This window comes from Crassostrea angulata, chromosome 2, assembly GCF_025612915.1.
Source record: "Crassostrea angulata isolate pt1a10 chromosome 2, ASM2561291v2, whole genome shotgun sequence".
Taxonomy (NCBI): Eukaryota; Metazoa; Mollusca; class Bivalvia; order Ostreida; family Ostreidae; genus Magallana; species Magallana angulata.
In genome coordinates, this window is record NC_069112.1 from 53,636,840 (window position 1) to 53,652,832 (window position 15,993).

The window sequence follows — 15,993 nt, forward strand, 5'->3', positions numbered from 1 at the left end:
AGATGAATTGCCTACATTAACTATTCAAACATGAATAAAAATGTTTTAAAGAATATTCTAGCGAGTTATAGATAAGCATAAGCATATCTAGCAAGTTTTAGTTTTTGAACCCGGTAAATACAAGGAGGTAAGGTAGATGAAAATTGTTTTGAATACCTTTACATTCATTCTTTAAGTATTTAAGTGCATATTTAACTATCGGTATATATCTATAAGGCCATTTTGGATATATTTGGAAATAATTACTGACAAAATTTTTAATAAAAGATTTTATTAGCAATATAAACATGTCCATGTTTTTTTTTTTATCCTTTTTCAACTTTCGTTATTTAATTCTATTGGATATGTTTTATACTAAGTTAATCTTTTCATTTTTAAATCTGTAATTTATTAAATATATATATATCATATCGTATATACTGACATAAGGACGATGACAAGTTTATTGTTCTCCGAAACATGCAGCCAGTAAATTCCCAGGACGAATGCCGCTGGTAAATAGTTTTGGTGACTATTTACCATATGTAGAGAAATGTAGCACCAAATCGATTTCACGGTTAGATAAAATTGCATGTTTATTCGTTGTAATTTTACATAGCAAACATTCAGAGGTATGATAGATTATGATTTTCATATTCAGAATTGTGTTTTCTTATATGTACCCATTGAATAGCAAAAATGTTCAATTCTGTGTATCATTGTACATGACGTCACAATATTGCCCAAACGCGATTTGGCAATGGTATTTTCTTAGCATGAAAACTCATTATTGTTAATGGTTATGAGCATTTTGCTTTTCAAAAACAAAATCTAAATAATATTAAGAAGGTTAGCAGTTCGCTCGTGTATGAACTTGTTTGGTACGTGATAAAAATTATGAAAATCCCTTCGGGATTAAAAGGTTTGATTACGTAATCAACTATGTTCATGTCCTTGATTTTAACTACAGTTGTATTCATATATCCTAACAAGTTAAGGAAATGAACATTATATTTTATTAACATTTACAAATGAAAGGGTTTTGCATTGAAATTGTATTGGTTTACAAGGAATTAAAAAGTATAAAAGAAACTTAATACGTACTTAATTTCGTTTCATTCCTGAATAATGATACCCTTGCTAAATTTTACTAGCCCTTTAAGTTTAATTTTTGGCGGAGTCTCAAAACATGTCCTCAATATACAGAACTATGATATATAATGTGGCAGTTGTTTTCACAATTCATGCTCTCTTATGCGTGGTTGACATTCATGGACTAGGTATGTATGTATCTTTTTATTTCGGAACTTGTAGAGTAGTGCAAAATGATTAGTGACACATACTTTGATTCAAATCTTAAAGGCGTTAAAAAAATAACAAGAAACGATTTGTAGTAGCTGTTATCTTTAAAATGATTAAAGTATATTTGGAATCAGAGAAAGAAAATCGTTTCGTCCATCAATGAAACATTTTCCTTGTATCTGCATCATTGAAACAGTAAATCTTGCATTGCGAAAATCTACTTGGGAGAAGCATCCTTGGCCAGAATTAGACAGAGACTATGGAAGTGATAATGCAGTGGATGGTATGTTCAGAAATCGAAGTGATGCTGGAGGTCAGTGTACAATCTCAGATGATGGGAAATACGAGGCGGAATGGAGGGTAGACCTTGGAAGTGTGGTTAACATCAAATATATCAATATCTATTACCGGACGGATCACATGGAATGTATGTTAATTTTAACAAAGAAGGATTTTTTTTTTATAAAAAAATGTAAAATACGTGGAATTTAACGATCAATACATAATGGACTGATGTGTGTTAGTAGCAGGAAGTGTTAAGATGAGAAACAAAATTAATGAAATTTTTTGAATTCGAAACAAGAATACTGAATCAATAATAGATTTACAGAATCGTATAAATAAAGGGGTGACTTTTTAACGTTTTTATTAAGTTACATACATTAAAGTAAGGATAACTTAAGCATACATACGTATGTATAACTAAAGGATATCTATATCATTCCACAAACTGTGCACAAACTGCTTGTTGTTTTGTTTTTGGTTTTTTTTTTTGTTAGGGGGGGGGGTTGTTGTTGTTGTTTTTTTTTTCCTTTGTTTTTTGTTTTTTGGTTTGGTTTGTTTTGTTTCTTTGTTTCTTTTTTTTCATTAAATTAGTTCTGAACACTTCTTATAGATCGTAGTCAATATAAAGATAGATTGGCAGGATTTTTCCTTTACGTATCCAACTCCACTACAAAAGATGGCGGTTTTCTGTGTTTTCATGACTGATCAACCGTAAAAAGCACCATATCATGGGACCAGAAAATCAGCTGTTCTGTGAATGGACGATACGTCATTTACTACAACGGACGTAAAATGGGCTTTCATATCCTCTCTTCTACTCAAAATATGCATTCAATGAACTGTGTGAAGTTGAAGTATATGGTAATTTTCTTTACAATTACAATAAACAAATTTGTATTCAAGTTCCCGTTTAATGTCAATGTATGTTTGATACTTAAACTTTTTTTTAACCCGAATAGGATGCAACAGATCATTTGGGGAGAACTGTTCACACAAATGCCCTACAAACTGCCAGGGAAGTATATGTGACAGCAACGCAGGCCATTGCTTTAGTTGTGAATCGGGATACAAGGGTCTTAACTGTAGCCAGGGTTTGTTTATTCAACTTTCTAGACGAACGTATAACTAAAACACAAATTTTGAATTTAGTTTCCTTTACGCATTTTATAAGATTCAATGTTTTCATTTTTAGCATTTTTAAGCAGCTTTATTTTGACAACTTAAAGCCTCTATATTATCTAGATTTACAAACGAAGTATCGATAACGAATTCGTCATAACATTGCTTACACTACTCGGTTTCTGAGATTTAATCATGTGATATTTTAAATCGGTCAAATATTTAATATTAGTCTTTTCTTAACTTGACGCCTCAATTTCGTTTTCTGAGAACTTTTCTGATATAAAAAAAAACCCATAGCATTCCAATTTAAGATTTTCATGGAAACTCTGTTAAAATCATTATGATGTTAATTTTTGTCACTTGGTATTTTGCAACTTTAACAGAATGAAGACGTTAGTAAAATCTTATAACATTATAATGTCAACTAAGCGTCCGACATTTAGCGTAATGAATAACACATCAGTAAATATAACTATGAAATCCCCATAGAGTCTAATGACGCAAATCAGTTGTTAAATTGCGATTGTGGTTCTTGGCAAGCCTTAAAAACAGTTACACCATATGTATTAGTACTGATGTCAATTTTTGAATGCAAAAGAGGAAGAAAGTCGATCAAGATCACTTGATCAGGAAAGGAGCTTCGACTTAAGTGGTACATGTAAAATAATGCTTTATATTAACAACTGGAATAATCATAAAATGAATCGCAGAAGAAAATGTTCTTAGAATAAATTTACTTGTAGCTGTTTACGTAAAATTTTACAGTTTAGAAAAAAGCTAATGCAGACTTTTATAACACATTAAAATGTTTCGTTTTTATTTGTATCTTTTGTTTTACAACCATTTAATGCCTAATAATACAACTATTAAAATCAAAAGGTACTTGACATTATTATTTATTGATTATTACTATAGATATATATTTAAGATTAAATAAAAAGCAACATATATCTCGTAACATATATCAATATATAATTTTTTAGCTTTTCTTATTTGTATTATGAAAAATTCATATGTCAACTTAATGGGGAATTAAATCAAAAATATGTACATGAAATAACAATATGCATTTTTATCATATATATTAAAGACTCTCTAGGTTTGTAAATATGTTGTCGAAAATTTATATGTAAAAAAACCCAAAAAATTATTACAAAATAACATGAAGAACACACAACATTACAAATATAGTTTATGTGTGTTGACATTACCAACATATTATGTTGTAGAATGTTGTATAGGTCATTACGGTAAGAACTGCATTCATAACTGCAGTAAAAATTGTAACGTGACCAGCAGATGTGATAGGAGGACAGGACAGTGTGAGGGAGGCTGTATAGCAGGATGGTCAGGGAACACGTGTAACCAACGTAAGTTTATTTGCATATCGTGTGTGTTTATTTCAAAATGAGAAGTAAATGTTTTAATAATTCACAAAGCTGATCAGAAGTCAAATAGAATCTCATCTATTATTCGGTTTAGAAAAAAAAAACCCAGCAACATATGTCATAGTAATTTTTAGGGGTTTTTTTCTGTTATAAACACGCCTGGGGTTTATACATCAATCTCATAAAAATTGTCATTGAATGAATATGCCGGGTGTAATGTTAGTCTTTTCTCCCATCCATCGAATAAGTGTTGCTTTATGCATTTGAACACACTTACATGTATATCATATTTTTGGGGATTTTTGTTAAGAAATATGTCATTTACACAACTGTAATCAATCAATTTACACATATATTAAGAAAACTTAATGTATATTTTGCTAGATTAACATTATTTTCATTGCCATAAAAAGTGTTACTGTTGCAGGCATTAACATGCAGCCGTGTGAAGAGAGCTTAAAGAATATCCTAATTGTGAATGTGTTGACATCAACTGCGATAATTATTATAGTCACAGGGAGTGTTATTAATTATATCATATGGAAAAGAAATGCAGGTTTGAAACAGTATTTTGTTAAATTTGAATTTATCAGCGTCTTTTTCAGTTATAACTCTACGAATCAATCATGTATTGTACAGACCACTATATTCAAAAGATGTGTTGTTTGGGGCACAAGCGGAATTTACATGATTAAATATTGAAAATCACATTGTAACATTGTACAGTGTATAATAATGTTCAATCATAAAATTGCTGAAAAAAATGTAAGTTGACCAAACTTCATGATATTGAAAACAAGTTTGCATTTATAACACTATTATCTTATAAAGTTATATTATTCTATTTCAGCCAAATACTCTCAAATGAGGTAAGAAATAAAATAATTATCTTGTAAAATGTGGATTTGTCCAAGGTATGATATACATTTTAAATAAAAACAGATGCGTTAAATGTTACCATTGTTGTGTAAAAAGGGCATTGAAATTGCTTAAAGAAATAAAACTCGGTCTGTATAGTAGATGATCATTTCTAAGTTTTTGAATCTTGTTCTGTCTGTTTTTAGCCTACCAAACATTGTGTCACATCAAAATACGACAGTCAAAACAAAAGGTAGTTTGATAAGATGGGAAATTCAGTTTTAATACTTGGTAAACGATTGTCATTATCAAGAGCAGCTTATTATGTTAAAAAATGTATAACAAAAAGTCGCATGATATAAGTAAAAAAAAAATATTGTTTTACATTTTTTACAGGGATATACGTAGACAATATATCTAATAGCATGATTTCTTTTTTTTTTCAGAGAATGAAGATCAACAATATACAGAACTTAAAGAGGAAAATGAAAAATGCAATACCTACGAGGAAATGCACAATTATTTAAACTAAAATTGTATTAGAACTTGGTATTAGATAGACGGCATACAGAAGAGTAAAATCTATCAAAATCTTTGTCTTTGACTTATTTTGAATCTTAAGTTTATTTATGATTTGAAAATACATTTTCCAAGACGTAACATAAAATTCCCTATAACAAGAAATTGTACCATAAATGGATGGTATAAAACATAGCTGAACCTTTTCAAATCATTTGACCCTGAATTTTTTTTAACTTTTCAAGGTAAAATTTAAAAAAAAGGAATTTTGGCATACCCTGAATACTTAGACACGGCATTTAGACTTGATAACATCATTCTTTTTTACTTATGACATCTGCCCAATATTACAAACCTAGGGGCAAACAGAAAACGTGCTTTTTTCCTTAAAAAAAATACATACTAGTGAACCTATGTTTTCATGAAAATTAAGGATGTTGGTGTTTAAGCCATTCAGCAGTAATGTTCATATGATGACAAACATATCCGATAAAAATTTGTATATTGCATTAACTCGTCTTATATAGCTAAGGATTGTGAAGAACTTTTACAATTAAATTTCATAATTGTTTGTATTCTCTTTTGTTATTTTATTGTTTGTTTATTTGGTTTTTTGTTTATTTGGTTTTTTGTTTGTTTGGTTTGTTTAACCGGCTTTTACAACGGAAAAATCCAGTTATTAAAATGGCTGTCGGGGAGGCGGGCGGCTGCCAAAAGGGGAACCCTCATTGTACGGATAACTCCTCCTACAGTTTTCAAGATAGGAAGTTGTTCTTTTGCATATCAGTTGTACATATATAAGAGGTGTGCATATTGCTAGGAGTTTGATTTCTGATAATTTATCGAAAAAATACCAGCTTTTGGCAAAAAATTGCATATAGGGTACCCTTATTGTACGGAAAACTCCTCCTACAGTTTTCAAGATAGGAAGTTGTTCTTTTGCAGATCAATTGTACATATATCAGAGGTGTGCATATTTGCTAGGAGTTTGATTTCTGATAATGTATCGAAAAAATACCAGCTTTTGGCAAAAATTGCATATAGGGTATCCTTATTGTACGGAAAACTCCTCCTACAGTTTTCAAGATAAGAAGTTGTTCTTTTGCAGATCAATTGTACATATATCAGAGGTGTGCATATTGCTAGGAGTTTGATTTCTGATAATTTATCGAAAAAATACCAGCTTTTGGCAAAAATTGCATAAAGGATACCCTCATTGTACGAATAACTCCTCCTACAGTTCTCAAGATAGGAAGTTTTTCTTTTGCAGATCAATTGTACTGATATTAGAGGTGTGCATATTGCTAGGATTTTGATCTAGCCCGAAGGCCACGTTTGTAACGAGTCCCTAGCATGGCGGGTCCTTCGGCTATTTTTTGTTGTTAAGTTGTTACAGTCTCGACCTTTTGACAACTCGTCCTTTTGCGTTTGGGGTTGTTCAAGACACCGACAGTTCTCCTCTTTTAAAGTGGCTTCATGTTCGATAGCATAGGATAAGTTTTGTTTAGTATTTGTAGAAAACAAGAAACTTGACGTCCGGCTAGCTTACTTTATGCAGATTGACTATGATGAATCAGTTTCACTACAGACATCATCAGTTAAAGAATTGTACGTCAAATTTATGAGCCAAAAAAGCTTGTAAAGTAAGATTTGCTCATTTCTCCTACATCTTTGTACAAATTAATATAAGAAAGCCGTACGCGGGTATGATAAGGCAGCTCTCAGCGATCGATTGAGTAAATACTTCGCTGATCGATATGACGTCAAAATAAGCAGCACGATGTAATATTTTAATAAAAAAATGTCAATTTTTACTTTATCTCTGGTTAAAATTATAAGAACTGTTGGCGTAAAATGTCACTAGAAACTCTTGTAACTGAATATATCTTCGATTTTTCTTTATTACGTATATTTATCATTGATGACGTCACATGCATGTTTAGTAGAGAAGATCAATGTCGGGGGACAAATCATTGGAATGCAGTGTAAACAATGATAATATAAGACATTTCACAATGATACACAAGATTTAGATAAATGTCAGTTTGGATATAATCAGGATAATGCGGGCATGGATATCTTGTTTCATTAACAAGTGTTATAAAGTAAGCAGATAGACATTTATGTGGCTTGACCGGCTTTTCCTCTGTCACTGTGTACAAAAAAGCAAAAGTGTAACACTACCCCGAATATTATGAAAGTTGAATGTAGCAAATATCAAAAGCATATGACCTAAACTACTTAAAATGTGCTGCTAGAATCCTGTGCTTCGTTGTTGTAAATAAAAAATACGTAGTATTATCAATTAAATTCAAGAAGTCGATGGGGTTTTCGATAAAAAATGAGAATATTTAACGTGCGAGTACCCATTATTGCCGAAAAATACACAAGTTTTCTCTATACCTCTCTTCATTGAAGCTGTCATGTAAACATTTTTAGGCAGATCTCTGCACTGTTCATTTATTAAAAATGAGGAATAATTTTTATTTTATTCTCATCAATATTGACATTATTCTGGCTAAAATTAAACCTTGGTCATGACCTTCGATTTACAGGAAGTTCGAGGACTTATTATTGCCACTCATATCTTTTCGTTATTTTCCAGTAATTAATCAGTAAAAAGCTCATTTTTTTAATTTAACATAAGATAAAATGTACGCATATAGCATAAAAATTATATAATAAAAACAAATCAATCATATTATAAGCAATATTCTTTTTCGATGTCCCTGCGGCCACACGCAAAATTTGAAAAACGGTGGAACATGTGCTTCACATGTCTCGGACCAAATGATTAAAAATTAAATAAAGGCATTGTTTATTTATTAAAAACCTTTTTTCTTTTTCTTTAAATGTCCAGTAAACGAAATAATGGTGTGAAAGTTAATAGCAACGCCCCTGATTTACACCGACGGTGCATGTGAATAAATTGATCTGCCTCAGGTTGGAAACAAAATGGCCTTTTACAAGCAAGAAGATGCTCGGTTTCTTTCTTAAATATTGTGTAGTAGAAATATTACCCTGCTTATTTTTGCCATATATCATAACACGGAGGTAAATATTCCTTGAATTTCGACCGACACAAAAAAAGTTCTGTCATCACAGTGGATTACAAGTCAAACATTCAGTTACATGTGTCATCGCACGGATTCAAATGTGATACGTTTCCATAGGCTTACTTTTGTTAAGGTGATTTCCGAGATGTTTGAAGTAAATTTTCTGCATTTCTAACTCTTATTGTGTCTTAAGAATTCTATTGTTTATGTATTTTGGTTTGTAGCCAAAACAATGAATAGATAGCGGAAATCTTACTGTTTCTATAACAATAAAATAACAATAAGTTCTCGCACGTTATCTTATATAATTATTAATAGGATTCTAGCAGTAATACTTATGAACATGAACTAATTGCCGATCAAGTCATTGTAATATACATAGGATGGCAGGCTTCGTTGTCTATGTATCAAACACAACTTATGAGAGAGATGGCTATCTCTGTTATCACGATAAATCAACTGAACAAAGCAGGTTGTCAGAAGACAAGCATTTCAACTGCAGTGAACGCAGACAAGATGTTCAATATCCTAGCTTCTATTCAAAACATGCTTTTAATGAACTTTGTGAGGTGGAAGTATATATACGGCGAGTCTAATTTATCTTTAATTGTATAAATGAACTGGATAAAAAACTTTTTCAATTATAAGAAAGCAAAAAAAATTGCTTACTTGTTTTACAATCAAATTATTGTTTATATAAGTTATCGGGTAGAGTAGGTAACCTTGACTTTACATGTATAAGATAACATAGTTTAATTTCCCTTGTTCTTCAAGAAAATAGGGTGTAATGGAACCTTTGTGGAGGACTGCATTAATCCATGCCCAACAAACTGCCAAGACAGGAGGTGTGATACCAATACACGCTACTGTTTAAAGGGACATGGTCTCGATTTTGGTAACAATTTTTTTTTTCAATTTTAATGTTTTCAATGCTTTAATAATGCATTTTTAACAGGCAACCAAAATTCGAGTGTCATTTGTTGAGTTCTAAGCGAGTTAGAGAGCTTAAAATTCTTCGGTATGTAAACAAAGCGTTTGAATGTTGAAGTGAAAATTCCAATTTTAGACTTCAAATGCATGCGTTAATAGTTAGGAACTGTTTATTTATGCTTAAAAGGAATAAGAAGGTAGACAAATCAGCTTGAAAACGATTTTTACAGGTATATTGAACCTATGTTAACAAAAACAGGGCACGAGCCTTGTGTACATGACGAAGAATTGTGAGCCCTGCATCTTGCTTAAAACTTATCGATAAGCACCAAAATTTCATTTGATTATTAAAAATACATTGCTAAAGCATTGTAAATAATAAAAACAGAAAAATAAAATTTGACCAAAATCCTGACCATGCCCCTTTAAGTTGTGTTTCATGATATTAGGGTCAACGTTTCAATTAATTTAATACGCATTAATTTTTGGGGTTGTGAATTTATTTCCGTTCTGTTTATATTTGAATTAATAATATAGTTATATAATTAATCATAGTTGATCATGATTCAATAGTTGAAAATAATAGACATAATTAAGCTTTTATACTCGCTTTAAGTTGGAGAAATCGCTATTCAATGGAGAACGAAATGATGTAGGACTCTTTTGTATTTATGAACGAACAAATCAATTATTTTGACGTCACACCATCTATTCAAGTTTTCATATACAATCAATGCATGCGGTGCTATGGAATAAACGCAGGATAGTGCATTTCTGTTTTTGAAGAAATCAACTGATTAAAAAATAATAAATTTATGTTCGTATGTCAATCTAGAAAAAATAAACATTAGATTTTTTCTTCGGTGGTTGGCATCGGTTTACAATCCTTTAACTACGCAGATTTTCTTTAATAAATATATTTACATGTGTCAAGTCAATGAACATTCTGTTTGTCATTGGGTTGTCATTTAACCAAAAGTGAAAGGCTCCTTATTGACAAGTTTACCATTACTATATGTAAAAAGTCAGAGAAGGGATCATTCCTTTATTTTGTGAGGGAGTGCAAATTATACTATCTATTTATTTTATTATTTGGCATATTATTGTATAGTCTCTCCTTTGGGTTGTTAATAAAAAAAATACTTGAAACAAATATAATGATAATGTTTCATGTATCATTTGGTCTTGTTCGTTCCCTAGATTGCGTTATTTAAGTTTTCAAGTTTTACATACAAAATTTAAAATAAGAAGATTTGGTATTGTATGTCAGTATAATTATAGTAATTGTAAAGAAGAGTCATACTGTAATTAAGTAACCAGGTCATGTTTAGTGTTTTGTGGTGACAATGAAACATACTGCATTGTATTTAATAACTTATGTATCAGATGGTAACCTCCCCCCCCCCCCCTCCAAATGAAAAAAAAAAACAACAACATTCCATTCCAATATTCAATTCATATTGAATATTACTATGTGATAATAAATCAGTAAATAACAAATGAATATTCCCTGCACCTTAAGTTTATATAGGTTCGCAAGTCTATTTCTATTCTCCTCAACAGCGTAGAATACTTAGTTCTTTATATTCACTCATTTAAATAGCAATCGTAAATTGTATATGTTTCTTGAAAAAATGCATTAAAAGTATTGAATATAAATTCAAATAATTTATTTACTGACCGGGTGTGTCAATAACCGCCCAACTTAAAATAATGTTAAGCACGTAGTGTGACAGGCTAATATTAGAACGTACACAAAATGTCGACGCAAAAACGTGGTCGGTCCGTTGGCAGTGGAATGACGCCTTCGGAGAGAAAAGAAAGTAAGAACAAGTTTAAAGAAGGACGTTGTAAACTGAGAATCAACATTGAGGACCGCTTTGAGTGGTTGACACCTGCTAGAAATAAATTAAACCTTATGTTTACTACGGAATGTTGACTTCTTTCTGTTTTGAGTCGGAAGCCATCTAAAGGGATATCTTTGACGCTCTTTTTCATAATTATTGTTGTCAAATGCATGAAAAAAATGTGTAATTGCCAAAGAGCTTTCATACATTTTTATCGACACCGATACGCAACCATCAACATAAAATGCAGATGACCATATCTCATATTTTTTTCTGTGAGCATCAACAAGCCTATTTTTATAATTTTTAACAATTGTAAACAAACCTGTTGATTACCTTGTTCACCATGCTGGTGTTTTTTACTATTCCCGCGCACATACGCAAATTCACCTCAAGATTTAATTGTTTCTGTATATGTATAGGTAGATTGCCGTTATTCATTTTCATTTGCTGTACCTCGCTAATTTTTATTTAAAAAAATCAAAATTATCTTAAACACCTTTTTTCATTTGTCTGGTCATGCTTAGAAAGTTTTTCTAGAAAGTTTGTTTTTCAACATCGCAAAAATGCCTTTAAAACGTCATATATACATTTAACAAAGGGTGCTTTCGATGGAAAGTAGAAATATGTTAGTTGTTTGTTATGAAAAATATTCATTTTAAACTCAGAACTCTTCAATATTTTTACACGTATCAATGACATCTAAATCATATTTTTAAAGCTAAGAACAAAAATCCACAAATTGTAGTAATCGTCTTTTGTTTTGTTTTTTAGAAAAAAAACCAAAATCGACCGCAGTCAGTTTTTGTCTTGACCTTTATATCTCTTCAACAATTTGAAAATGACTAACATGAGGAGCATTATGATACATTTGTGATTCGTCAATATTACATGTATATTAATTAAGACTTCCTTCTCCTTCGATCATTTTTGTTAAACATTGTACTTACTTATTGATTCAAATATGTGAATTATTTTTTATTCTTTTATCAGTCACGTAGCATCTTTTTTTTAAAATGGGGTAGGGCTGATGGGTGGGCCGACTCATCCCAAAAAATCTCAACAAGCAACAAAAAGGGGTGAAATGTCCAAATCCTGAAAATTCTACTCTGTGTGTGTGTGGGGGGGGGTATTATTCACACTTTAGACTTCAATTTCACTGTTTATTTCCATTTTTCAATTAGATTTTTTACATGGTCCTATTAAAGTGTGGGGGGGGGGGCAACTCCACGATAAATCAATTTTTCGTATGTAAATTTGAGGAAAATCTTTGCTTTACAAAAAGGTGGGGCAATATACCAACACTGACACTGTGCTGACTATTAATGATGAATGTCTTACCCAGCCAGACATCAGTTATTAAACTTCTTATATTTTTCCCAATAATCCTACACATTGCCTAAAATTATGGGATACATTGTCTTCAAGCGTTTGAAATAAAATTGACAACAAATTCAATTCCTAAATGCGTAGTGATTTTGATACGGTTAACTAGAAATGCATTTAAGTCAGCTGTATTGTTTGGTCAAGCAGACTGTGCATTTGAGTAAACTGCATGCATAAAGGCTGTTTTTTTTTTCAAATAAAATGTCTTTGTTTGTGTAATTAAAATAAAATGGATTGATTCGCTGAACGATTACATTTTGAATTTTGTGTGTATTTTTGTGCAAGGAACCTTCAACAACTGATACACATGTTAACATTTATTTGAAAAAGATTTAACTTTCAGCAATGTAACTGTTATTCGTCATTTGGGTTGAAGGTTTTCCATATATGTTTGTACTGAATCAGTTTTTTTCATTAAGTTTTCATTTAAAATACAACTTTTAAAAATAACCAGGTAAGGCTGGTAAGAACACTAGATGGGCAAGGTAATTATTTCATATTCTTTATTTCTTCAACCCCTTATTTAGGCATTGAAATAAGGAATCATTCTTTGAGTATGATGAGGTGATAATATCGGTCGGGGCGTGATCAAATCCAATAAAGCCCGAAGGCCTTTATGATAGATTTGATCACGCCCCGACCGAAATTATCACCTCATAATATTCAAAGAATGATTTCTTATTACTTATATTTATATAATTTTAAGCCATCGTACGATTAGATATTTAAATATAAATAAGTAAACACCACTGGCGCCTCAATTTGGTGTCATTTGTATTATGGGTTATTAGTACAAAATCGATACGTAGTGTTATCACAGGCAAAGACACTGGAAAATGTAAAGATACAAAGATATGTGAACCGATAAAATCGTGTTGAATGCGCATTTAGATTTGATTTACATAATGACTTCCTGGTTCGGTGAAAACAGGAAAGACAGGTTTTGAAATTAATTTCACGTCAAGATTGGTTGCACAGGTATTGTAAAAAAAATTCTTTTACGCAGGTGCATTTGTGGACGCAAAGTGTTGTTTACATTGCATATGTGTCATTTGTTTGTACACGAACTAATGTAAGGTCTGTTTTACAGAGTTATGGGATTCCTTATACTGAATGTGTTGTTATATATCGCACAAATTCAAGGGTTGGGTATGTTTCTATTTAATATTTGGAATGTATAGTATTGAGATAATTTTTTTCATATTTATCAAGAACACATTTATTATCAATATAAGTAAAAATTTGGAGAAAAAAAAATAAGTAAATTTATTTAGATACTAAATCCTATACAAAAGGAGATGATAATAATGTATTAAATGAGTTCAATTCTGTTTTTGTCACATAAATGATTTAATTTACGATTTGCATTCGTACAGAAAATCTAGCACTTCATCAGCCAACTTGGGAGCAGTATCCTTGGCCAGATAAAAGTAGAGACTTTGGTAGTGAGAATGCTGTGGATGGTATGTACACTGATCGTGGAACTGGAGGTCAGTGTACAATTTCTGATGACGGTAAATACACAGCAACATGGACAGTAGACCTTGGAAGAGTTGTCAGCATTAGACACATAGACATCTACTTTTTGACATATAACCACAGTATGCATTTTTTTTCAATTTTCAAATGAATTTCTTGAATATAAACAAGGTCGACAAATGTTAGCTTGCTGAGCATCTGTTGCAGTTGACAAACATGTCAAAAAGATAAGCAAATTGGAATGACTACAGTGTAACAACACTCTTTACTGTAATGTTTTACTAAAGGTAGCTCAGACAAAAATACTGGAATAATATTTTGTGACATGGCACAAATCCAAGTTGTCAAATGCTTGAAAGAAATTAGTTGACCACCTGCAAAACTATTGCGCGAAAGTTGAAGAAATATCAATGATTCGTATTTAATGAATATTCTTATATTTATAAAATATAATTATAATATCAATATAAAAATATAGCTATTATTTAAATCAATAATGTATGTTATTTGATATTCCTTTCAGAAATATATCGGACTAATTAAGATGTAGTTTTTAATGTATGTATATTTTTGTATTTATAGTATATCTAAACTGTTCTGTGCTTATTTACAGAATTTAGTGTACAATCATTTTTAGTTAAAACATGACTATTTCTTTGATATTGCAGAGGATATATATATATATATATATATAGCTATAGGATGGCAGGTTTCTTTGTCTTTGCATTTATGCTTAATAAATGTATTTTTATGCATACAAATCTTTGGAAGTATTTTGTAGTTCATATTAACGGTGTTGTTTATACGTATAACATTTATTGTTCAAGTTATTCAGTTAAACCTTAACTTTTTATGTTTGCTTTTTCAGAGAATAGTGAAAATTTTAGGAGAATTGCAGGCTTCTTTGTCTAGATATCTAACACAACCTCTAAAGACGATGGCTATATCTGTTATCACAATGAATCAACTGACTAAAACATGATGTCAGAAGATCAACACATTAATTGCACTCTTTTAGGACGATACATTATATACTACAATGAACGTAGGCAGGGTGTTGTGTATCCGAGCTTCTATTCAGAATATGCTTATAATGAACTCTGTGAGATGGAAGTATACGGTGAGTCTCAATTACGTATATTGTATAAAAATCTAATGAAAGAACTGTTTAATTCTTCCAAAACAAAAGAAATCCTGCTTACTTGTTTGACAACTTACAATTCTGTTTATATAATTTTTCGCATAGAATAAGTAATCTTCAGTTCATCATTATATAGTTTAATTTATTTATTCAAAATATGCGTTTAATGGACTGTGCGAGGTAGAAGTCTATGGTGAGTCTTAAATAATCAGGTTACATAATCTAATTTTAGAAACTTTTTTTTTCATTTTACCTAAGCAAAAAACTCAGCTAACGTGTTTCTTTACTTTGATTTATAGTTTTAAAGTATTCTCGTATGATAGAAAATATTCAGTTAACAATGAAATATTTTTATGTTGTTTGGTTATTTAATAAAGGTTGTAATGGAACCTTTGGAGAAGATTGCATTTACTCATGCCCAACAAACTGCGAAGATGGGAAGTGTGATACCATTACTGGCCACTGTATAAGTTGTGCCTCAGGATATAAGGGTCACAGATGTAACAAGGGTTTGTTTCAAACTAAAACGTATTATTCTTTGTGTACTTGATTTCAAAAATAAAAACAACAATAAAAAAAGATCGAGAAAACTAGCATCTTTTGTGTTTACAATTGTGATACTTTAAAACAAACGGTCCTATTTTTTTTTTAATTTTTTGTGGTTAATGAAACTTACATTCTTTCATTAAAAACTAAAATAT

The 15,993-nt window shown here is 30.8% G+C and overlaps 1 protein-coding gene and 1 pseudogene across 1 annotated transcript; both read left to right on the forward strand.

The window, feature by feature from the left end:
• The first annotated feature begins 462 nt into the window (after nt 1-462).
• LOC128170535 (uncharacterized) lies at nt 463-5,597 on the forward strand (annotated as a pseudogene).
• A 7,896-nt stretch (nt 5,598-13,493) lies between these two features.
• Nucleotides 13,494-15,244, forward strand: LOC128170561 (uncharacterized). Its single transcript, XM_052836347.1, has 3 exons — nt 13,494-13,821; nt 14,049-14,273; nt 15,020-15,244. Exons 1-3 carry the CDS (start codon nt 13,767-13,769, stop codon nt 15,061-15,063), a joined length of 324 nt encoding a protein of 107 aa, XP_052692307.1. The 5' UTR covers nt 13,494-13,766; the 3' UTR covers nt 15,064-15,244.
• Nucleotides 15,245-15,993: the final 749 nt, after the last annotated feature.